The 24,162-nt window shown below is 58.1% G+C and overlaps 1 protein-coding gene and 1 non-coding gene across 6 annotated transcripts in view; both read left to right on the top strand.

Annotated features, from left to right (window-relative positions):
* JADE2 (jade family PHD finger 2) overlaps positions 1-24,162 on the top strand; it is a 49,328-nt gene that overhangs the window by 14,612 nt on the left and 10,554 nt on the right. For all 5 annotated transcript variants that reach the window (XM_045819289.1, XM_045819307.1, XM_045819271.1 and 2 more), the window contains 6 exons: positions 8,290-8,447; positions 12,922-13,082; positions 13,748-13,959; positions 15,106-15,273; positions 16,714-16,830; positions 17,820-18,284. In XM_045819289.1, coding sequence (XP_045675245.1) covers positions 8,290-8,447; positions 12,922-13,082; positions 13,748-13,959; positions 15,106-15,273; positions 16,714-16,830; positions 17,820-18,284 — 1,281 coding nt within the window. The remainder of the gene's footprint in view (positions 1-8,289; positions 8,448-12,921; positions 13,083-13,747; positions 13,960-15,105; positions 15,274-16,713; positions 16,831-17,819; positions 18,285-24,162) is intronic.
* Positions 23,167-23,356, top strand: LOC123813270. Its single transcript, XR_006784709.1, has one exon. It is a non-coding gene; the product is annotated as a U2 spliceosomal RNA (small nuclear RNA).

Genomic DNA, 24,162 nt, shown 5'->3' with positions numbered 1-24,162 from the left:
CTGGGTTTCCTTGAGACCTAAGGGGCTGTCCCTGTGGTGGTGACTTGCCAAGGCCCTCCTTTCCCAGTGCACCCTGAGGGTGCAGATCAAGGGACACCCTCCACACCAGAGCAAGGGGACCAGACGGGACGAAGTGCTCGGACCAGGAGGACCAGGAGTCAGGACCCTGGACAGGGCTGAGGCCTTGAAGCCCAGAATCTCATCCACCCTTAGCCCCAGTGGGTGGCCTTCCTCAGCCGGAGTGAAAGGGGGGTGCAGGCCTCAGGCCCCGGGGGCTGTCGGGACGGGCCCTGGGGGCCTGGGAACCTGGGCCAGGGTTTCTGATGGAAGTCCACCGAGTTTGAGGCCGACCCCGAGGACACAGGCAGCTGCCTTCCTCTGCTTTGCCTGCCAGCAGCATCCCAACAAAGCTGAGCTCTCTTGCTCGGGGATTAAGTCGGCCAGGCCAGGCCTGAAGGAGGAAACGGGATTGATTATTAGCCTGGCCCTGAGAGGCATCGGTGTAGAAATCGTGCTGAGGCCTTGGGTTTCTGGCTTGACATGTCTTACCAAATGGCGTCACCATTTGGTTGTTGGTGCTTAACACTTTGTGGGTCACATCTGTCTGAATCTGATGGAGATCACAGACCACCCCCAGGGATTCTGGCTTAAACGGTCTGGAGTGGGGCCCAGATACCTATGCTTTTTTAAAGCCTTCCCTCTAGAAGCCAGGATTAAGAACTACTGCCATAGAACTTTTTCCTTAATTTGCTAAGACAGGAGTTGCAGCCTGGTTGGGCCTTCCTGGAAGATCCTGAGGTTGCAGGGAGGAGGGGAGGCTTTCTAGCCTGTCGCAGTGACCTAAACAAAGGCAGAGAGTGTGGGTGGGGGTAGTCCCCCACCTCAGCCCCACGCCCCTGGAGGCTAGGGGACTGACGGGTTGCTGCCAAGCCCTCCTCCTGGCAGGGCAGTTCAAGAAGAGACCTGCAGCCCTGGCTGGTGTGGCTCAGTGGATTGAGCGCCAGTCTGCTGACCAGAGGGTCGCTGGTTCAATTCCCAGTCAAGGCACATACCTGGGTTGCAGGCCAGGTCCCTAGTGTGGGGTGCACAAGAGGCAACCACACATTGATGTTTCTCTCCCTCTCTTTCTCCCTCCTACTCCCTGTCTCTCAAAGTAAAGAAATAAAATCTTTTTTAAAAAGAGAGAGAGAGAGAACTGGAAGCAGCTGTGAGGCTGTCTCCCTAGGGCTAGGGCAGAGCGGCAGGTGGGGGGCCAGCCACACGGTGGAGGTCTCCTCCAGGGAGTCTGCTTGAAGTAGAAGGCTGTGTCTTCAGGAAGTCAGAGGGTCAGAACTCATCCCATGGGCAGGCGCATGGATCTTCAGGGCCCAAGGGCTCCTGGCACTGCTTAAACTCAGCACGCACGCAGGGGCATCTCACAGCCGGCCCTGTCCCCGGGGAGCTCGTCCTCCGGCTGCAGCAGGATGCAGGTGTCCACACAGGAAAGTGCCCGTTATGAGGGGTGCAGCCAGCTTGGCCACTGAGGAACTCCGTGACCTTGGGTGAATGACTGTTTCTTTCTGAGCCTCAGCACTGTCATCAGTAGAGTCCTGCCCTGCAGCCTGCATGGACTTTCTGGTCTGTAGATGTGACGGTCCTTCCCTGGGACCTGCGGAGCTGTGGGTGGGGGCGAACCAGGAGTGAGCGGAGGTGACGCTGGCCTCCCTGGGACAGAGACCTGGGTGGTCCTAGAGCAGGGTGGGTGGGAGCTGGCATCCAACTCTCAGCTCCTGTGTTGTTTTTTTTAAGTTGATCTTATTTTTTATATATATTTTTATTGTATTTTTCCATTACCATTTTACCCCCTTGTACTTCCTCCCCGCCTCACAATCACCACACTGTTGTCCGTGTCCATGAGCCCTTTTTCCTTTTTGCTCAATCCCTCCACCTCCTAACCTCCTCCCCACCCCACTGGCTGTCATCTGCCCTCCATCTATGAGTCTGTCTCTGTTTTGCTTATTAGTTGAGTTTGTTCATTAGATTCCACATATGGGTGAAATCATATGGTGTTTTTCTCTGACTGGCTTATTTCACTTAGCATAATGTTCTCCAGGTCCACCCATGCTGTCACAAAGGGTAAAATTTTTCTTTTTTTATAGCTGAGTAGTATTCCATTGTGTAAATGTCCTATGGTTGTTTTATCCACTCATCTGCTGATGGACACTTGGGCTGCTTCCATATGTTGACGATTGTAAATAATGCTGCAATGAACACAAGGATACTTATGTTCTCTCAAATTAGTGTTTTGGGTTCCTTCGGATATATTCCTGGAAGTGGAATGAATCGCTAGGTCAAAAGGCAGATCCGTTTTAAATTTTTTGAGGTATCTCCATACTGCTTTCCACAGTGGCTGTACCAGTCTGCATTCCCACCAACAGTGCACAAGGGTTCCCCTTCCTCCACATCCTGGCCAGTGCTTGTTTTTTGTTGATTTATTGATGATGGCCAGTCTGACAGGTGTGAGGTGGTATCTCACTGTGGTTTTAATTTGCATTTCTCTGATGATGAGGGAGGTTGAGCATCTTTTCGTGTGTCTACTGGCCATCTGTATGTCCTCCTTGGAGAAGTGTCTTATCAGTTCCTCTGTAGGCCCTGATGACAAACTAGTACATCTCTGAACAAGGGAATGGGACCTTTTTGCAGGCTCACCATTGCTCAGCCTCTGCCCCTGGGGGCCGAGCCTGGGAGAAAGAGGTGATCCTTATGGACAGCCTCTGCCCACACTGGGGTGTCCCCAAGACCCCCAGTGTTGGGGAAAGTTCAGCAAGTGAAGGGTGAAAATGCAGGTCATTAGCTTGACCTTTGCTTTTCAAATGAGATCCTCCTGGCTTGGGGGAAGGCAGGGGTGGCCCGATGGTGTTGGGGCACAAGACCACGGGATCAGTATGATGCTTTCCCGGAGGAGCAGAGTTGGTGTCCAGATGCTGGGCATAACCTATTTCATGTTAAAACAATGACGGTGTATGTTGTGCTGACACGCCAGGTGCCCACCAACTTGGGAGAGAAAACAGGAGAATGCCCAGAAAGGTTCTGGGCTTCCCCCGTGGTTTCGAGCCCTGTTTGCAGCTGCAGCCCCTGTGTTGCCCGGAGCAGGCGCCGGTGAGGGGAGAGCCCCGCCGCCAAGCTCAGTGCCTGCTCCGAGCCTCCCGCTGCCTTCCTCTGGGTCTCGTGTAGTCAGAAACGGTGCTTCTCCCGCCAACTGGAAAGGCCTCCTGGCCTCTGGGACTTGTCTCGCAAAAGAAATGTGTGTAATAAATTCTCTTTTAAGAGCAGGAAGTGCTGTTACCCTTGTGAGAGAAAAAGAGATGTTGAGAGAGAGAGAATGTGTATTTGTGTCTGTGTGTTTTTAGTGTGTGACCAAATGTGGTATCTTGGATGAGACTGAGCCTTTCTTCTGCTGGTGTTTTATGCCTAATTTTTAAGTATCTTAACTTTGCTCTTGGCCGAGATACTCATTATCAGGCTCCAGCCCAGGAGGGAGGTTTATTTAAAGAGCGAATACCTGGCAGGTTTGCAGGTAGCATCACAGTGGCTAAAGCACAGTGCAGACCTGGAAGCAGCATTAACCTCCCTCTGTGAATCTCAGTGTGCATGTCTGTGGGAGGGGCGCTGTGAGTTAGGCGAGATCGCCGAGCAAGGCACGGGGCATAGGGCTTGCTCTGTCACCGCAGGGCGGCCACTCCTCGCCACTAACCATTGTTTCTGGTGAGACGAGGTGCTCAGGAAAAAATGGATCAAAATGAGGTATCTGGTAGGAATTTCTCTCGACTTTTCAGGACAGACCCTCAGACATCTTCAGGAGGGTAGCGGGGAGGGTGCCACTCCCAGCTCTGCACTGGGGCTCCATTTCCCTTGGCTTGGGGACAGTGACCAAGACCCGTTCCTGAAGCCCACTGAATAGTCCTTGGGACAGCCCACCTGCCAGGCAGGACAGGGAGTTTCCGAGTATAGCCACACTTCAGGTGGATCCAGGCTCATCTGCTGATCCTCTCACTTGTGCCGCAGGCATTTCTTGAACCCCTGCAGCGTGCCCGGCTTGCGCCACCACGGCACCCTGATCAACCAGTTACAGGTGGAGGCTCTGCCTCTCCCAACTCGGTCATCAGAGCAGACGGACACCAAACAAATACTGACACAATCATATTTAGTGATTGTGGCAAGTGCCGGGGCCTTTCCATAAGTAACTGACTTCCTCTTGGTCTGAATACTGTGATATAGTAAGTAATTCACCCTGGAGAAAAGGAAGCAGAGTCCAAGGTCCCGGGATGAAGTATTCAAATAATATCCACAAGTCTTGTGGTCATAGTTGAGAGCTCACTACATGGCACGGTGAACGCTGCCCGTTGTCATTGTCTTTATTTGCTTTTGGAGGTCATGTCGGACTGCAGTGGTATTTTCAGGCAGAGTCTGCTTTGGGTTAGCAGGGAGAACCCAGAGTCTGCTTTGGGTTCTCCCTGCAGAAATGGGGGCAGAAAGCTAGACAGACTCTGGTGGTTGCGAAGGGCCAGGCCATGAACTGTGTCCTCACTCCAGGCGGAGCAGGGTCCACAAGCTCCCACCAGAGCTGCGCCGGCCCCTCTGGCACTCAGATGGGTTATTACATTAGAATTTTAGACCTTTGAACGTTCTTCCCACCGTTTGAAGAAGCTACAATTAACATCTCCTAAGCAGCTCAGCAGAACTTGGTTGCTAGGCAACAGGCCTTTAACGACAATTTGTCCATTTCTGCCAAAAAGAGAAAAATAGTAAACACTCACATTCTTAGAAAATTGCTTGTTTTCCAGCTTCTAACTTTCTTGCCACAGCGAGGCCTCCAGTTCGTCGGTGTCCATTTTATTCTTTATTTAGTTTTCATAAATCATTTAGAGACATATTAGGAGAATAATCAAGCCTTTTTTCCCAGCCTAACCTCTGGCAACTCAAAACAGAGACATCTGGGTTACAGTGAGTTGCCAGATCTGTGGGCAGGTTTGACGTGGATGGACAGAGGCTCCTCTGAAAGGTGGCATGCCCGGCAGTGGCCCCGCTGCACCCCAGGAAGGTGGCGCAGATCCCCGGAGGCTCCTGAGTCCCTCAGCCTGTGTTGGCACCTAGCACCTGCCAGGCCCTGTGCGCACCGCTGCGCTCCAGCCTGCTGCCGGGCCAGACCTCACTGAGATGGCCTTCTCCTGGGGAGATGTGGCCAGAAACCAGGAGATCCCACGCCGGGGCTGTGGGAGTTCCGAGGAAACCCGGAACCCAGCCTGGCATTGGGGAAGTCTTCCCAGAGCAGATGTGGGCTGGACTGAGACCTTGAGGCTGAGGCAGGCCGGCTCCGCTTTGGCAAGGGGCAGTGTCCCAGCAGGCCCCTTCCCTGTGCCAGCAGAGAAAAGTGCTCTGAATATTGCACGGGAGAGGGCTCGGGGCTGGTGAGGTACGCTGTGCAGCTCCCCTGCAGCTCTACTTGAGGGCAGTTGCAACTTGCAAAGCCTCTGTCTGATTTGCATAGTACAGCTCTTGCAGAAGCCACCTGATTTGACTTCGGGTTAACTCAAGGGAATTGACAGAAGTGACAGTGAGCCCTGTTGCCAAAAGGGGCTATGGGGTGGTCGCAGCCTGGGTTCCTTTGCCACTTCCGACATGTGGGACCTTGTGTAGGCTATTTAACCCAACTGAGTCCCAGGGCTTTCAACGGTAACAGGGATATGGCAGCCCCTCCCTCAGAACTGGTGTAGAGAGACTAATAATAAGTTAACCCAAGAGCAGTTGGTACTGGGCATGAAGTGTTGCCTGGCACCATGCGATAGTGCTGCCCTACTGTGCTTCTGTGAGTCCCCACTCGAGAGGGCGCTGGTGTCCCATCTGCCACCTGTTCCCTCAGCGGCCTATGACGAAACTTGGAACTGTCTTGAGACCACACTTTTCACTCCTGGATCCCCCTGGCCAAGTCGAGCCCAGAGACCCTTCCTGCTCTGAGTCCTCTGTGCCAAGCCTGTCCCTAGGTCAGGGTCACTTCTCCAAGCTGGTGTGGTTGGCACTCTGCTCTCTCCAACTCCAGCATGGACAGCACCCTGGTCCTTAGGCTTTGAACCCTGCACGCCAGATGCTGTGTGTTGCTTGTTTTGGGTCCATGTGCTTGGGGATTTCAGCTTTGGGTGTATCTACGAGGTGTCTTGCCCTGTTGACGGGCGTTCGGAAAGTACTCCCAAGAGCCGCCTGGGGGCCTCAAGTTCATCACCGAAGCCCTTTCACTCATTCGCTGCTCAGCCACTGTTTGCTGAGCACCTACTATGTGCCAGTCCCTGTTCACTGAGCATGCAGTAGAGAACAGGACAGGTGTGGCAGGGAGAGGATGTGACATGAGCAGCATGGGGACACCAGTTAATCGTCAGAAGTGAGAGTGCCCAGAGGTGAGGCAGGACGATGGGATGGGAAGTGGCTCCATCTGGCAGTCGGTGCTCCCTGGGTTGCGTGATCAGGGAAGGAATCCCGGAGGAGGTGGAATTGAAGCTGCAGCCCAGGGTGAGGGAACAGTGAGAGGTTTCACACTCACCCATGCCTCCCTGGAAGGGTGCAGAGTGACACTGGGCTCTTGAAGGGTTGATTCCTGGGGTGGGGAGATGGGCTGACAGGATGGGTGGCTCCCCATGGTGGCAGAGCCCCGGGGCTTGACGGGCATGTCCCTTTGGCCTGCCTGGGCTGGGGGAACTTGGAGGCAGTGCTGAGTCCCCTGTGGGCTGCGATCGCCTGCTTGGCCCAGGCCACAGCCGGGAAAGGCCCACACAAAAGCACTGAGTGCCTGAGTTTGTGTTCTTGTGTCTGCGGCTCACTGCTTGCTAATAAGATATGCAAATTATTGGGGCTGTAAAATCTCTACCACATTCCATCTTCTGTTTAATTAGCATTTAATTGTAATCTCATTTTAATTTTTTCACACTGGCACCCTAATTAAATGTTAGGGTATTCGTCTTAACGCTTAAATTATATTGGCAAATAGAGTCTTCAAGGAACTTGACCTTTTTCAAGCCAGGGTTCTCTCTAGCTAGGTGCAGCTGTTAATTAGATTTCTGCAAGATGCTGCCCCCAACCCCCTTGGTGCAGCCATTTCAGTTGTTTTCTTGCTGTCCTGGCGCTAGATTCGAACGAGACAGGCACAGCCAGTGCGCTGGGCCCCCGTCAGGCCGAGGTTGCCGTGAGTGAGTGTGTCGCGAGCCTCTGGAAGGCGGCAGATGCTGGCTTTTCCAGAGAGGGGCGGGTTTGGAGTTTGCTCCGAGTCTAGAGCGCTCCTCAAACTGGTTTCTCTGGTCTCAGTGATGCCGCCTTGTCTTTACCTTGTGATTCTCATGGAGGATCACTGGGGACGTTGGTACCTAAGCAAGGCATGTCGTCTGGAGCTGTCACCAAGTCCCCCAGTGGCCCTTCCTGGGAGGCCACAGTGGGGTCAGGCAACAGGGCACAAGAGTCACTGATGGTGGCCCAGGGGCTGGGCTTGGAGGTAGTTCTGGGGGGAGCCTGGGGGGGCCACAGACAGAACATTGGGAAGAATAGTTTCCTGAGTGACCAGAAGAACACCAAGCTCTAGGGTACGCCCACTCCCGGGCCCAGCTCTGGGGGCACTTGGATGGGCTTGATTGAGAAGGAACTCCACCCCACCCTCCTACCCATCACACACAGAGGGCAGGGCAGTGGGACCCCTGCTGAGCAGGCCTTGCAGACCTGGACCTGTGGGGAAGCCTTCCTCCAGGCTGCCCCAAGCCCTGCCCCCCTCCACAGTCTGCACGAGGTCCCTGCAGTTCTTGCACCTGGGGTGGGTGCCCTGCCCTCTTTACCTTGCCACTGGGCCTGCAGCGCTGTGTTGCGACTACTGAATACAATTTGAAGCCTTCGATGGAAATTGCCCGAACGGTCACTTAGTGGTGGTGTTGCGTTCACAGAGGCCTTTCTGCTGTCTGACCTGTTTCTTCTGTGCCTTTCCCAGCCTTTCTTCTTCCTTCTGAGGCCCACCCCCATCTGTCACTCTGGCCTGTAACAAGTCAGAGCACATGTGAATTCAGTTCAGCACGTTTACTGAACATCTGCTATGTGCAAAAAACACTGTGCGGGGTTCAGAGAAGACGCGTTATTGTGCTTACTGCATTTGCGTGGGCATCTGATTTTGAGGGGTGGAAAGCCCACCCAAGTTGCACCTGCCGTTCCCTCCCCCGGCCTGTGGAGCAGACCACCCCCCCAGAGGTGGTCTGAAGCCAAGCTCCCCGCCCTTGTTCCCGACAGGTTTTCCGGACAGACTTGATCACAGCCATGAAGATCCCAGACTCACACCAGCTCAGCCCGGATGACTACTACATCCTGGCTGACCCGTGGCGACAGGAGTGGGAGAAAGGTGTGCAGGTACCCGCCGGGGCAGAGGCCATCCCGGAGCCCGTGGTGAGGTGAGCTGGGCAGCCCAGGCTAGGGGCCCAGGCCGGGGGGTGCGGGGAGGCCAAGACACAGCAGGGGACCTTCCAGTCCTGGGATTCCTCTCTAGCCTAGCTTTCTTTTGTTTGATTTTTTGGCCCATAAACCACTGAGATGTTCCAGAAATACTGGCAGTTTACCTTTGAGGCTAAGCCCTTGGTCTCGGGCTCAGCGATTGACCAAGCAGCGTGGACTCCAATGGCTACTCACATTCATTGTGACTTTGGGCCAGAAGTGTAATCTCCCTGGGCCTCAGTTGCCTTGTCTGTGAAGTGGGAATGATGACAATGACACCTCCCTCCTACGGCAGTCCAGATAACGTAGGGAAATGGTGTGTGACAGGCACTGGGCACGGGGCCTGGCGCTCGAGTGTTCAGTGGAAACTGGCCGTAGATTAGGTTTGGTGTCATCCAGACTGGGTCCCACAAGCCCATCTTAATCGGGGAAGTCTTCAGACTTTTACTGAGTCCTTAAGACAGGGATAAGACAGGGATAAGTCAAGTGCTCTTGACTTCTTAAACCTTTTTAAGGAGTTCTTAGTGGGAGGGAGTCGTGTACACACAACAGGTGCTCAGGAAGCGGCTGCTGTGACCGGCCTCCTAGGGGGCCCCCTGCCAGGGCTGGGTCAGGGCCGGGTCAGGGCCGGGTCCCCTCTGGGATTGCAGGTCAGAGAGAGACCCCTGGTGCTCTCAATAGGAGGTGGCCTCATGGCCAGGGGCCTCGCCTCCAGTAGCAGAGTTCAGCCAAGTGCTTGTCTCTGCATCCTGGGAAACTGTCCAAGTCACGTCTGGGGCAGAGGGGCCTGCTGTCCTGGCCGCCCCTGCCCACCAGCCTGCTAGGACTGGGCAGCCCGTGTTATTGGCAGCCCACTCCTGTCCTTGGCAGCCCCATGGCTCTCGCTTAGGCCCATAGGACCAGGCCTGGGGCAGAGATCACGACCGTCACCTCCCGTGACATTGGCACTGTTGCTTCCTGGCAGCCACGCCCGTGACTGGCTCGCAGACACCCGGGGCCCCCTTGGTGCCAGGCCTGGGCTGGACCTGGGATTACAGAGGCAAAGCAGGCTAATCCCTGCTTGGGTTCTCCGTCAGGACTGGGTGCTGGGCAGGGCTCATCCTCCCTCAGCTGCTGAGGGCTGAGCACCCACCAGTGCTGGTTGTAGGCCTTGTGAGAACCGGGGAGCTCCAGATTTCTGGAAGGGAGCACATGTGGCATTTGGAGAAGGAATTTATACTCCGTACCCCCTGTGCAGGGCCAGACGTGAGAGTCGGGCTCCTAGCCAGCTTCACACCCTCGCCGCTGCAGACTGAGGCATTGTCTGCCCTCTTGGAGCCTGTTTCTCCCCTAAGAACGGTACCTGCCTGATGGCGTGGTGCTGAGGACTGAGTGACAAAACATGGGCCGAGGGCCCAGAGTGATGGAGGGGAGGGTCTGGCCGCCAGCTGGGCAGAGAGAGGTGAGTCCTAATTAAGCCTGGCCCAGCAGTCTGCCCCCTCTCCTTGATGTCAATGTCAGGTGGTTCCGGAAACATCCGCTGGCCTGGGCAATTGATTGCAGATGCTTCCACACCAGTAGCTTGGCTTCGGTTGCCTTTATCTGTTGACATCAGGAGGAGGGCACGTGTTCAGACTGCTCTGGCTCTGCTAGGTGCATTCCCTGCATGTGCACGGCTGCTGGGAGCTGGTGGGAGCCAGGCAGCCTGGCCAGCCAGCTCCGAGGAGAGGAGAGGAGAGGAGAGGAGAGGAGAGGAGAGGAGAGGAGAGGAGAGGAGAGAGGAGTGGCTGCAGGTGGGCCGGGCGCTCTCTTGGAGAGATCTGCATGCCCCTCCCCCGTCCCGCCCAGCCTCTCTGTCCTCAGTGCTCCCACGGCCCTGGCCTGGAGCCGGAGCGGTGGCCACTGCAGTCTGCACTGTGACAGGAACTCTCTTCCTGAGAACTCGCTGTGCTCAGCTGTTACGTTCATCTTCTCCTTTCGTGACCCTGTTTGCCCTATAACATTAGCACATATTACTGCCCACATTGTATAGATGAGGAAGTCGGGAAGTTCTGGGGAATTCCCTTCACTACCCACTGGCGGGGCCTAGTGGGCAAGGCCAGGAAATCACAGGCCCTGGGAACACCCCTGGTTCACCCCAGTGAGGCCCAGAGAGAGCCTGGTGCCCTCCTCACCCAGTGTTGGCTCTGGCTGCCCTGCCCTGCCGCCCTGGCCCTGGACAGGTCCCCCACCTCATGGTCTGAAATTTATCTAGGTAATGAGAATGTGTCTTGCCCCAAGATTGTGAATTGAGTGAGGGCCTGCATTGCTCCCTCAGTGAGGCCAGAAGACTCAGCCCACGACTGAGCCAGCCTCTGGTGTCTGTCTGGTCTTTTGGAGTAGAGACCCCTCAGCTCCCCCAGCTCCCAGCCCAGCCACCCGCCTCCTCCCAGCTGGCCTCAGCACAGCTGGCTGCCGCTGAGACTGAGGCCTTGGCCGAGGGTCAGGGTGGTCCCTGCCTGGTGCGAGAGCTTCCTCCGCAGCCAGAGCCAGAGAGGCCAGACGGCTGAAGGCGAGAGGCCCCGGAAGCCCAGGAAGTGCCTTTTCTGATGTGAGCCCTTGGCCCCAGGCTCCCAGAGAAAGGAATGTGGTATGGGCCCCGAGAGCTCCGGCCAGGTAGCAGCTGCCTGAGCACGCAGGCCAGGGTAGCTAGGCCAGTAGGTGGGGGGCACTCGGACAAGGTTATCCAGAACCCCAACTAAGCACACACTGGGGGCACAGGCAGAGCCAGGGTCGTTGCAAAAATCAGTCTGTGTCTTTAAAAGAACGTATTCAAATAAGAGCCTTGTGAGGAAAGGCAGGATTTTGTAGGAGTAAGCGTGTTGGTGTTGCTTCTATTGGAAATGACCTGAGGAAATGCGAGGAGACCATTATCATTGGCATTACCTCAGGTCTTCCTTAACCTGGGCATCTTTCCCTTTCTCCTTGCCCCCCCCCAACCCCCGAAACTGCCTCTGGGCCTCCCTCCCCGCCTGGAGGCCATTCTGTCTCCTCCATCCTTCCTGCCTCTCTTGCTGACGCCCGGGGCATTTCCTGGAGTCCAGGGCTCTGCCCTCCTCTCCCCAGTCTGGCTGAGTCACAGCCCCTGGCAGCCCTGCCTCCGACCCCAGGAGGCCTCTCGGGCCAGTGAGGGGCCTCTCAGCCCCAGCAGGGCTGGCCAGATGGAGGCCAGGCTCCACAGCAATAACCATGGCAACCAGTGGGGGGGAGGTGGGGAGCTGGCATTTTGAACTGGTATCGGGAACTGAGGGGCAGCACACCGCTGAACCGAGATGGGAAACTGGCCTCCCAGGGCCACGAGCGCTTGTATTCCATGTCAGAGGGAGCAGAGTGACACCCAGAGGTCTCACAGTACACACTCACACATACAGGGTGTGTCATGTGCCAGGCACTGTCCTGAGAGTTTGCGCTTCCTCCTCACGCCAACCGTAGAAGGTGAGCCCTGTCTCCTGAGCCCGCTGGGACACGGAGAAGTTCGGTGGCCCGCCTAGAGGCACACTCAGTGTGGAGCCAGGCTCTGAGGCCTCGTCCCGCAGCCTGGGCCCTTCCAGCTGCCTCGGAGGCAGAGCCACGGCCTGAGGGAGGGTGTTCCTGGCCTGCGATCCTGGGACGACAGTGGGTGCTTCTTTGTTTCCAGGGGAGGCGGTTTCCGTCTCGGGGTGGGGGGAGCGTTGCAGACAGACTCCCTGCTCGGGTAGCATTCTTTCTGGGGAAGGGACAAGGCTTGTGGACAACACTGGTCTCGGTGACAGTAGACCTTCTTTATGTGGAAAGGGCCACCCTGGGCTGCAGTGCTGTAGCTGGGGAGGACTCCTCTCACCCCAGAGGAGACCTGGCCTCAGTTCTTCTCAGGCTGTTGGTAAGGAGGGGCCAGGGCCTGCAAGAGCACAGAGACAATCCCCGGCCTTGAGGTGTGTGCTGAAGGACCTGGAGCCCACGTGGCTCTGTGCCACTTGTCCGGAGTGGCTGGTACTGGAAACTGCCTAGGACAGAACTTGTAACGCCCCCTGCAGGCCGAGCAGATCCAGGTCCCGAGGCTTTGGCCAAGGCCCGCGTGCCCTGATTGTGGGGGGGTGGGGGAGAGGTAAGGTGTGCTCTGAGCAGAATGGGTGTTTGTGGATGGATGTTAGAGGGCTGTGGGTCAGCCCCACTCCCATCCACCACGCTGCCCCATAGCCCTTTGCTCCCCTGTCCTGCATGCTCATAGTCATGTGAGACTGCAGGGCAGGCAGGTGTGGGGAGGGGAGTACAAGAAGACAGTGAAAGGAGGTGGGCCCTGCATGGGTCAGAGTCTCATGCCTCACTTGCCCACTAGGTCTTCAGCTGGGCCGGCCAACTCACTGGATGACCCCAGACCCAGCAAGGGTAGCAGGCTGAGGTTCTCTCCCCTCATGACACCCCCTCTTGATTTCCTAGGATCCTCCCACCTCTGGAAGGCCCCCCTAACCAGGTGTCCCCCAGCAACTCCGAACTTGGCGAGGGCTCCCAGCCTGATTGGCCAGGGGGCAGCCGCTATGACCTGGACGAGATTGACGCCTACTGGCTGGAGCTCATCAACTCGGAGCTCAAGGAGATGGGTAGGTGACCTGCCAGGCTGAGAATGGGGTCAGGAGCAGGCCAGGCAGGGTGTCCTTCAGAACTTCAGCATCCTCACGCTCAGACAGCAGCCACGACTGGGCTTTGGCACCGAGTGGCCCCGGGGTGGCAGTCCTTGCAGCATAGCTGTGCCTCAGTTTCTGTGGTTGTCAGGCACGGGCAGTGACAGCACATGACTGACCGTCCTTGAGGGTAGGCCGGTGAACAAGACCGTCCCGTGAGGAGTGAGGGCACACACAGGCAGGTGGAGGATGACACGTGTGCCCAGCGTCGGAGGGCATGGGCCTCCAGCCGGAGGGCACTGACCTGTTGCAGGAAGGGCCAGCTCTGTCGTACTCAGGCCCCTTCAGGGGCCTCCCCGCAGGATTCCCCGTAGAGCCCGCCGCGTCCCAGAGCCATGTCCCCGTTATCAGCACATACACGTAATGCATGCGTAGTCACAGGCAGGCTGTCCAGTGTCGGGGCACAGCGACGGGCCTCGGGGCCTTTGGGGTTGGACGGCCCAGCGCATTCGGTTTTCAGACAGTGGAGCTGAGGCCCGTGACAGTCGGCCTGGGTTCCCAGGTCACGGCAGATGAGCGGAAACCCTGCCACCCATCTGCCCCCACAAGCCGGGCTGCTCACACGCCCCCTGTTGTGCTCACAGACAGGCCAGAGCTGGACGAGCTCACGCTGGAGCGCGTGCTGGAGGAGATGGAGACGCTGTGCCACCAGAACATGGCGAGGGCCATCGAGACACAGGAGGGGCTGGGCATCGAGTATGACGAGGACGTCGTCTGTGACGTGTGTCGCTCTCCTGAGGGCGAAGACGGCAACGAGATGGTGTTCTGTGACAAGTGCAACGTCTGTGTGCACCAGGTGGCCAGCCCCCCGAGTGCCCTCTTCCACACGGTGCCCTCACCCTCGGCCCACCGGGCCCCTGCCTGGGCGGGGCTCCCCGCTGCAGGACCGCAACAGCGCTGCAGGCACCGGCCCCCAAGGAGGAGGGCAGGGTGGGAGGGAGGGACGGCCTGAGTGCCCCTCGGTGCCAGGGACCCATAGGGCCCCTCGGCTCAGCACCATCAGCCAGACCTGGGTAAACACCCACTGGATGGTCCTTCTATCCTCGCCTGTCACCTCCCCACGGAACACCCAGCCCCCCGCCCTCCTCCTCTGCTCCTCACTGTCCTGAACTCACAAAGAGGCAACACAGTGTCGTGACGGGGAGCAAAGCCTGGAGCCGGGCTGCCTAGTTTCAAACCGTGGCTCTGCTCTTTATGAGCTCTGTGGCTTTGGGCAAGTTTCTTACCCTCTGTGGACCTCTCTTTCCTCAACTGCACAGTAAAGTAAGTTGTAAGGTCCGAATTATTTGCTTCAAATGATATCATAAGAGCCCTAAGTATTTGTTACTGTTGTTGATATTATAAATGTGGCCTGACCTGACCAGGCCCACGCCCCCAACCTTGATCTTGGGCCCAGGACTCTAGGTCTCGGGCATCCCTGGGCCTCATTTGCAGAAGACTTGACTGGACACAGTGCACCCACTCTGGCTCTGACTTTGATGCCCCCCCCCCACTGCTGCTGGAATGTCTCCTGGGGAGCTCCAAGGGGCTCCCCTGTTTGGGGGGTGATTCAGTACCCCCATATTCATCCTTATCCTTATACCTGGCAGCTCTTAGGCCTGCCTGGGAGGAGCCCCCTCCACAGGTGCCTGTGAGGAAAGGTGAAAGGTCACTCCTTGCCCTCAGGCAGTAGACACACCAAAAACTGTTCTCAGCTGGAGGCACTTCTGAGGCCCCTCACCAATCAGGACCCTCTGGCTAGAGTGTCCTCCCGGCAGAGGGCAGACCTGAGCCCTTTCACAGAGGTCTGTGATGCGGGCTCGGAGGAGCCCTGTGTTCCAGCCCCTCAGGAGGCCTCCTGGCAGCTCCCGGCCCGGCTGGGCTGGCAGCCCCCACTGCTGGCTGCTGACCAGATGCACATGGAGCAACGCCTCTGACGGTGGCCGCCCTGCTCTCCTCCCAGGCCTGCTACGGGATCCTCAAGGTGCCCACAGGCAGCTGGCTGTGCCGGACGTGTGCCCTGGGTGTCCAGCCAAAGTGCCTGCTCTGCCCCAAGCGAGGAGGAGCCTTGAAGCCCACCAGAAGTGGGACCAAGTGGGTGCACGTCAGCTGTGCCCTGTGGATTCCTGAGGTGGGCAGGCGTGGGGGTGGGTGGCTCTGGGCATCAGCCGTGGGGAAGTGGGTCTGCGTGGGACTCAGTGCTCAGGGAACAGAGCACTGGGGTGGGGGGGGACACCTGTAGGAGATGGGACTGTAGGTGTCTGGTCTGGGAAACCCTGGGGGAGCAGCCCCTGGGGAACCTCGCTGCGGACTTGGGCAGAACTCAGGTGGTGGCCTCCAAGGGGAAATGGGGTCGTGGGCTCCTGGGAGACCCAGTGGTAGGTCCGAGAGCCAGACGAACGTCCCCCAGCTGACTCAGGGGAAAAACAGGTTGTGGGTCCACCCCTGTGTAGGCAGTGGCTCCAGCCAAAGTCAGGTTGCCCTTTTAAAATAAAAGTCAGCGAGCTAACCGGACAGGAAATCGGGTGGCAAGCCTAATTAAAAGTCAGATGGTGGGCCTGCTACCGGGGCTGGGCTAGGTGGGGAGGGACCATGGGTTGTAGGCTGGGCCCACAGTGAGGTGGCAGAGGCCCTGGGCCACCCTGAGGTGGCAGTTACACCTGTTTTGTTTGAAATGGGAAATGCGGACTCACTGCAGCGTCAGCCCAGCCCTGCTGTGTGCCAGGACCCAGAATGAAGCCTCAGCCCAGTGCTGCCTGTGGCCGGAAGCAAGCCAGGTGGGCCTGTCAGCAGGTGGCCCTGGGCTCCCAGCCTGAAGTTCCTTGCTGAGACCCGTGTTACAGGTTTCTGTAATGATAGAGGTTGTCCCGGCAGTTGTTGCTTGCTCCTAGATCAGCACCTGGAAGGCAGGGGCTCCCACTGACTGTACCCCGGGCTGGACACAGCAGGGACAGAGAGGACCAACAAGGACCCCACTGCAGGAGCCCTTCTTCCATCCCAGGCATGCACTGTGGAGAGGCACAGGCTGTGCCCAGGAGATGTGGACGTAGGCCTCTGTGCCCATAGGAGGGACAGGAGGGGCTAAACAAAGGCTCGTCCCCATTGGCCGGGAAAGCCCCTGGTGGCCTCCAGGAAGAGATGCTACCCTGAGGCCATTATTTTGATGCCCAGAAAAATTAATAAAGTAAATACAAGTTACGAATAGAACTCTGAAGAAGCTACTGACAAAGGCCTCAGGTACAGAAGGGAGGGCACCTGGCATGTACTCATCTGGACCCACACACACTCGGAAACATCTGTCTCGAGGGCCACACAACCATAAGCACACCCACTCAGTTACACCTGATGTGCACAGTCCCATGCAATCACAGATAATGGCAGGCTTGTCACAGGTGAGCCCGCAGTCACCCAGCAGTCAGCTTGGGACAGACTGGCAGGACTCGGGATTCAGGGGCTCTCCTGCTGCCCTGTCTGCCCCTCGCCCGCCTGATTTCAGCAGACAGCCTTCCATTTGGGGACTTGGGGATTTGGAGGAGAAGAGGCCTGACGCAGCCCCCTGTGCCCTGCCCAGGTGAGCATCGGCTGCCCCGAGAAGATGGAGCCCATCACCAAGATCTCGCACATCCCCGCCAGCCGCTGGGCCCTGTCCTGCAGCCTGTGCAAGGAGTGCACAGGCACCTGCATCCAGGTGCGTGGCCACCTCACCCCGAGGCTGCCCGGGAGCCCAGACAGGAGCCAGGTGTTGCCTCTTTGTGTGCCTCACCCCTACCCCATCCTTGTGGTGCTTTGGATGAATCCACTGGTAGGCCCCAGATGCCTGGGACTGGGACTGGAGTCAGAATGCCACCTGGGGGGCATTCCTTCATCCCAGTTCCTCTAAGTACAGGGCACAGGCCCAGGGAACCCCGGGCACAGGCTCTCCACCCACATGGGGCAGGGCTGCCACGGCAATGGCTCCCACATCCTAGAGTGATCGTTGTTGCCCAGGGGCCTGATTCGGCATCTCGGGGGTGGAGCCAAGAATTTGCATTTCTAGCAAGTTCCCAGGTGATACTGCTGCTCCTGGTCCGGAGGCAGGAGGTGGGGGTACCCTTTCTCTCCCCCGGCTCTCTGGGAGTGATTGTCACTGCAAACACCAGCTCTGCCTCTGCCTGTTTGTAAGGCTGGCAGAATGGCTCGTAAGCACAGAGCGCAGCAAAAACGGTCACTACTAGTTGGGTGGGTTGTTGCTGACTCAGTTATCAGCTGCCCACAGCCACCATCTGAGGCTGGGAGGGAGAGGCGGGCCCCAAGTTGGCCCTAGCTGCCCAGGCAAGGGGAGAAGGAAGAGGTCCGAGTCCCACACCCCCTTCCCAGAGGACACAGGAGGGGGGCAGTTCCCCGTTTGAGATACTGTTGCGGGGCAGAGGTGGCAGTGACCTATCACCAGCCTCTTCCAGTACCTCTGATTCCAAAGTCATTTTGCCCACGCAGGCATGCAGCTTCTCCCCAGAGTAGTAGGTGCTGAACCCTATTTCCTTTCCAGCGCCCTCTTCCTACCTGCTCTAGCTCACCCCATACCCTGCAGGATGTTAGGAGCCCATGCCATCGTATCTGGGGGGCCCCGGGGGTTGCCCACCTTCTTACCTCCCGTCAGGGCTCGCTTCACGCCTGACACTGCCCTTCCTGTCCCCTCAGTGTTCCATGCCTTCCTGTATCACAGCATTTCATGTCACATGCGCCTTTGACCACGGCCTAGAAATGCGGACTATATTAGCAGACAATGATGAGGTCAAGTTCAAGTCATTCTGCCAGGAGCACAGTGATGGGGGCCCAAGGGTTGAGCCCACATCCGAGCCAGTGGAGCCCAGCCCAGCTGCTGAGGACTTGGAGAAGGTGACCCTCCGCAAGCAGCGGCTACAGCAGCTGGAGGAAGACTTCTACGAGCTGGTGGAGCCGGCCGAGGTGGCCGAGCGCCTGGACTTGGCCGAGGCGCTGGTCGACTTCATCTATCAGTACTGGAAGCTGAAGAGGAAAGCCAACGCCAACCAGCCGCTGCTGACCCCCAAGACCGACGAGGTGGACAACCTGGCGCAGCAGGAGCAGGACGTCCTCTACCGCCGCCTGAAGCTCTTCACCCACCTACGGCAGGACTTGGAGAGGGTGAGTACTCCCATCGGCCCCTGTCCCGCTGGCAGCCGTCCCAGGAAGCCTTCCACGCTGCCGTCACTGCTTGGGCCCCTGTGGCTCACTGGGACTCTCGTGAGCTCTGGGCCAGGGGCTGAGGGCCTCCAGGTCTCAGACAGGGTAGAGGTTACTGCTACTTTGCAGAGCAGGGAAGGATCCAGCTCTCAGGTCTGAGACCCAGCCCTTTCGAAGGCCGGGTGAAGGATGGGGGCCTTGCCAGGGTCGTGAGGCCGAGAGATAACCAGAGCTGGGGCCAGGGCCCAGGCTTCCAGCTCCTCGTGGTTTCCGGCCCCACTGGGGGCCTCTGGGGGCCCTGCCTGGTCCCCAAGCTGCTGCTTTAAGTCAGAGGTGGAGGGCGACTGGGAATGACCACCGAGCTGAATCAGTGCGACATGCGTGTGCTGGGCCTGGGCAGGGAAGACTGGTGTGAATCTGGCTCCCCGGGGCGCCGGTCAGAGGAAGTGATATGGGTAGAGGGGCGAGGGGGGCTGGAGACCTGCAGCAGCCTGTGTAGAGAAGAAGCTCCCAGAACTGGGGCCGGGAGGGTGGACCAAAGCAGCCTAGAAACTGCTGTGACTGCCACTTCCTGTGACTGTCCTGCCATGTCTGCCACTTCCAGACACACCCCAGAAGAGGAGTCACAGGGCCCGTGGGGAGAGGGCAGCAGGTTGGCCAGAACCCCTAGCTGTGACTTGAGAGACAGGGGATGTTGGCTTGGTCCAAGGTGGCAGCTTTGGGGCTGAATGAGGTGAGGAAGGGGTGAACTGTGGAGCCTGGGGAGCAGGAAGAGTGGCTTTCCTGGAGCAAGGAGGCCTCCAAAACTTCTAATCTCTCCTGCTGCCCCCAGAAAGGTGAGGAGGTCCTGCCTTCTGTGGGCTGTGCTCTCGAACTTGGCTTTTTGGGCATCCCTCCCCTGCCACCTCAGGCTGATAAAGTACCACCCTGAGTTGAGGGCAGCCCAAGGAGGAGACAGGATGTTCTGGGTCCTTGGTTCAATCCTCTGAAGCCCAGGTGCTGGTCTGGCCTCTCTTCTGGGGGACATTCAGTTCTCGGGTGCCAGAGCCCGTGGGATCTGTCAGTGTCCTCCGGAAGTGCAGGCACACCTGCTCCCTCTCCCCAGACCATGTTAGGAAACAGCCCAGGGTAGAAGCGTCCCGTGGGCATGTGTGACCTAAAGCGGTGGCTTTTCGGTTCTCGAGGCTCAGCTGGCAAATCTGCACAGTGAGCAGAGTAACTTGGCTGGTGCTGGGCCGTGGGCGAGGCTCTGACCCACTCGACTTCCTTCACCCCACTCCTCTGCCCTTCCACCCGGTCAGGGGGAGACGACTGTGTCGGCCTTGGCGTCTGTCACCCAGGAAGAGTATGCAGGGGGTGGCACCAAATGTCCCTGGCTCCAGCAAGGACCAAGGACCAGGCCACCTACATTGCAGTCATCACTTCCTGGGCAGCCCAGCCTCCTGTCTCTTTGGCAGGACCCTCAGGTACAAACCTTTCAGAGCGACTGCCTGAGTTGTCCTCAGGCCACCCCCAGGTCTCCAGTGCAAGCACCCTGCTTTTACTCCCGCCGTTTCCGTCAGCTCCGACCAGGTCCCTGCCCATCAGCCCTTGTGTCTGGCCCTGCCCAGGCTGTGTGTGTGGGGGGAAGGGGGGCAGGGGGGAGGCAGGGGGCACTGATTCTTTTCGATCATCACCCTATAAGAAGAGGTGAGAGGTGGACACTCACAGCTTCAGTGAGCGGGCGAGGAACCTGGCGCTCAGGGAGGCGAAGTGGCAGGCAGCTGTGTGTGTTCCAAGAGTTGGGTTTAGATTGAATGGCAGGGAGGGTCTGTCAGAAAGAGGGTTCTTGCCTTATTCTCTATTCAGTCCATATCCTGGGCAAAGCATCTTCCTCTCAGTCCCTGAACCTCTCACCCCCTTGCTAGCTGGTACAGGTGCACCCAAGGTCAAGGCTGTCAAGGGCTAGGATGCCAGCGAGCCTGCTGAGGCTGGCTCTGGGGCAACCAGAGCTGCCACTGAGACCCCTCTCTTCAGGGGACAGAGTCCTTCAGAGCCCGATGTGAGCCAGCCCACTCTTCTCCGGGAAGAGGGGGCAGGGCTGGCTTTAAGTCTGTGAGGCTTCAGTGGTGGCACCAGTTGGGAGCGCAGGGAGGGCGTGCGCAGCCACGTGCCAGGTCGGCCCTGCCAGGCCCAGCCTCAGGGCCTGTCACAACCATGTGCTGGCGACTGGAGTAAGTGAACAGAGCCCAGAACTATGCCCCTGCCGGTGGCCTGAGCTCCATGCCCCGACCGTGGCCCAGGGCTGACAGCCAGGAGTATCTGGCCTATCTCTGGGCACCAGTCCAGTCCTTCCCAGCTCTGTGTCTTCTGACTTTCAGTTTCTGCTTCTCTCGGTTTCACTTTCCTTGTCTGTAGAATGGGAACAAGGATCAGACTAACTTTGGGGTCACAGTGAGGATGGGGACAGAGCTTAGCACAGCACCCTCTGCTGTTAGAGGTGGTTGTCATTGCTGCCCTGGCTTGTAGAAGGGTGGCCCGCTCCAGAGGGTGGGCTCCGCGGGGAATCGAAAGGCAGGCCCAGTGCCTGGGACCACAGGGCATCCTGCCCGATGGATTTGCCCCCAGGCCAGGCAGGAGTTTTGCTGAGAGACACAGGAGCTGGGGCTGAGCAGCAGCCACCAGGGAATCCCATTTTGTGGTCCGCTGAGAAGATGTGCCTTTCTAACGTGTGGCTGTAGGGCCTCCACCCCGGTAGGCAGCTTGGGAAGGCGTGGCCACTGCGGCTCCCGCAGTTATTCACAGCTGTCAGAAAAATTGCAGCGCTGACCGGCAGCCCAGGGAGTGCGCTGGTGTCCCCTAGCAACCAGCTGCGAAGGCAGTTCAGGCCGCTGTGGGGCTTCCTGCCTGTAGCCCTGGATCTGGTTACCAGGAATTCATTCGAGAACCTGGCCTGGCCTGAGTGGGGCGACAGGGCAGGGGCGGCCCTCAGCACGCACCGCAACACGGCGGAGGAGAGGGCTGTAACAGGGACCCCTCAGGCCTCCCTTCCCTTAACTCTCCCGAGAGGGAGACCCTGCCGCTCCCCTCCCCACAACCCCCAACCAGCATCTGCCTCCTCCTCAGTCGGTCACGCCCGGTTCGCTGCGTCCACAGTGCCTGGACTGTGTCCCGCTTGGCCTCCCACCGAAGCGGACTTGCCCTGCGCAGCCTTGGCCCCCGGCACTCTGGCTCCTCACTCCCTGCCTCTCCCGTCTCTGGGACTTTCCTAAACCCCGAGGGGCCCCCCACCCATTCAAACCCTGCCGCCAAGCTCCAGTCTCCACGTGCCCTGATCCCCAAATCCTTAGCCACAGCCTCCTGGTCTCCCTGCTCAGTCGCCCCCCAGACTCCCCGCCCATCATGTTCCTCATTTTCTTCACTGGCATTAGCTGGCCCAGGGCCCTTGGCAGACCCTCCCCCAGGAGGAGCCAGTCTCTGCCCACCAGGAGCTGTCTGACAGCTGTGAGGAGGGGGGCCTTCCTAGGTGCCTGCCCCCAGCCTCGGCAGGACCCAAGCCAGCAAGGTTCTGGGCTCCATGACCCCCCACCTCTCTCCATGCCTCCCCCACCTCACCCAGGGCCCCCTCTCTCTCAGCTCCCATCCTGTGCCTCAGAGCAGAACCCTCCAGCTCCATGCTAGGAGCTCCCTCTGCCCACTCCCTGGCTTTCCTGGCTCCCCGATCCCTGAGGGTCCCATCCCAGCCCCCGCCCTGCAGCACAGGAGTCTGTCTTCCTCTGCTCCTGGTCTCCACGCTTCCACCCGCAGTCCCATCTCTTTTACCCTCTGCTATCTTTGGACGCGACCCCTCCCTCCCCGTCTCCCTCTGGTCGTGGGTTTCTGCATTCCCATCCCCTACTGTCCTTCCCGTCATCCCTCACTGCTCTCACGTCCTCGCCTCCGACTCTGGCCAAGCTCCTGCCACCACCACATTCCAGAACTTTCCATCAGGGCGGACAGCCTCCATCTCCCTGGGCCCAGTGGCCGTGTCCCGGTCCCCATCTCCTGGCCCTCTCGGCCGTGGCTGTTGGCCGTGCCTTGTTCCTGAGCAATGTTTCCTGTCGGCGCTCTGACCAGACCCCCACACACCCCAGCTGTCTCTCCCTCTCTGTCAGTGCGTGTGGGCCGAGCTCAGCCGGCCTCTCCGGGCGGCACCGACCGACCCGACCGAAGGCTGGCCTCGCTGGGGATTTCTCAGCAGGAAGCGCGCTCGTCTTCTGGAGCAGCAACCTCCAGGCATCCCCAGTTGTGTAGGGTGCCCTTCTCAGGAAAAAAAAAATGGAGCATTTATCTGTAATGTGTTGTATTTTTAATGTCTATTGCCACTGCTTATTATAAAACAAACACATTCAGAATTCCTAGTAGGATCAAAGGACATACCAGTAGAAGTTCTAATACTCCCTTACTGGGCTGCGGTGAGCTGTCTCACTCAGGAGCCTGGGCAGCTGACTCTGGAGGCCCCTGCCTGGGGCAGGAGCTCTGACTCCACAGTCGCAGGTGATGTGTGTGTATTGGAGAGAGTTTGCTAGGCCCCCAGGCCTGGGAATCTGTGTTTTTAATCAGCCGCCCAGGGGGCCTGGATGCCAGCAACCATCTGGGCATGCCTCAGGGACCCTTCCTCTGCAGTTTCACACGGAAGACAGAACCCAGGGAACCGCTTCACACAGGTTCTAAAAGGAAGTAATTAAGTATGATTCTTGGTTCTTTTGGGGAGAAATTTGCCACTCTGGCCTCACCTCATTTGGCTTCTCACAGTTAGAGGTTAAGTTTAGGGTGAGAAACTCCTCAGTGGCACGTTCTAGGAAAGTTTTAAAAGCTGGAACCTATGGCTTCTCAACCTTTTGGCTAAGATCAAGTGCAGTTTCTGTTCTTACCAGTTTAACATCTGATACATCCTCTATCCAAGCACAATATGTTAAAGGGGCTTTTAGAACAAGGAGATGGAATAGGAGCTTGCTCGGGCCACTCCACGCGTGATCTGGTATTGCAGGACTTCAGGGAACGGTGCAAGAGAAGATGAATAAAAATACAGGCTGGACCTCAATTGATTCGTTTTTCAGTTAGACATCTTGGCTGATTTGTTCTGAGAGCCTCCAAAGTAGCCACAAACCCACCTACTTCTCTTCACCCCCATGGACCCTGTGCACACCGGGCCCCGTGGCTGCTGAGAAGGACACGGACCAGGGCTCAGGGAGGGGACACAGGGCAGCTGCTGTGGGAGACAGCAACGGCCTGCGGGGGGGTGGGGTGCTCGGGCCAGGACCCGAGGGACGGGGGCCAGCCCTGGGAAGGGAGGGGTGAAGAGCATCTCAGGCCAGGAGTTGGAGACACACCCAGGCTCCCAGGCAGAAGTGGGCTGGGCGCAGAGGGAAGGCGACAGGGCAGTGCTGTCCTGGAGGCTGCTGGGATGGGCTGGGAGATGACAGTGGGCCAGGTTGATGGAACAAGGCTTCGGGCTGTGGCTGCGTTTTGTGTTTTGTGTTTTCACTGCGACAGGTAGGACGCCGTCTTTGTTTCCTGGGGCTGCCGTAAAGAAGTGCTGCAGCCCCTGGCTGGCGTAGCTCAGTGGATTGAGCGCGGGCTGGGAACCAAAGTGTCCCAGGTTCGATTCCCAGCCAGGGTACATGCCTGGGTTGCAGGCCAAAACCCCCAGCAACCACACATTGATGTTCCTCTCTCTCTCTCTCTCTATCTCCCTCCCTTCCCTCTCTAAAAATAAATAAATAAAATATTAAAAAAAAAAAAAAGAAGTGCTGCAAACGCAGTGGCTTTAAACACAGGGACTGGCTTCCTCGCGGTTCTGGAGGCCGAAGTCGCCCAG

The sequence above is a fragment of the Phyllostomus hastatus genome, unplaced genomic scaffold (assembly GCF_019186645.2).
Source record: "Phyllostomus hastatus isolate PE091 unplaced genomic scaffold, TTU_PhHast_1.1 phas_contig_150, whole genome shotgun sequence".
Lineage (NCBI taxonomy): Eukaryota > Metazoa > Chordata > Mammalia > Chiroptera > Phyllostomidae > Phyllostomus > Phyllostomus hastatus.
This window is presented reverse-complemented; position numbering and strand designations above follow the sequence as displayed.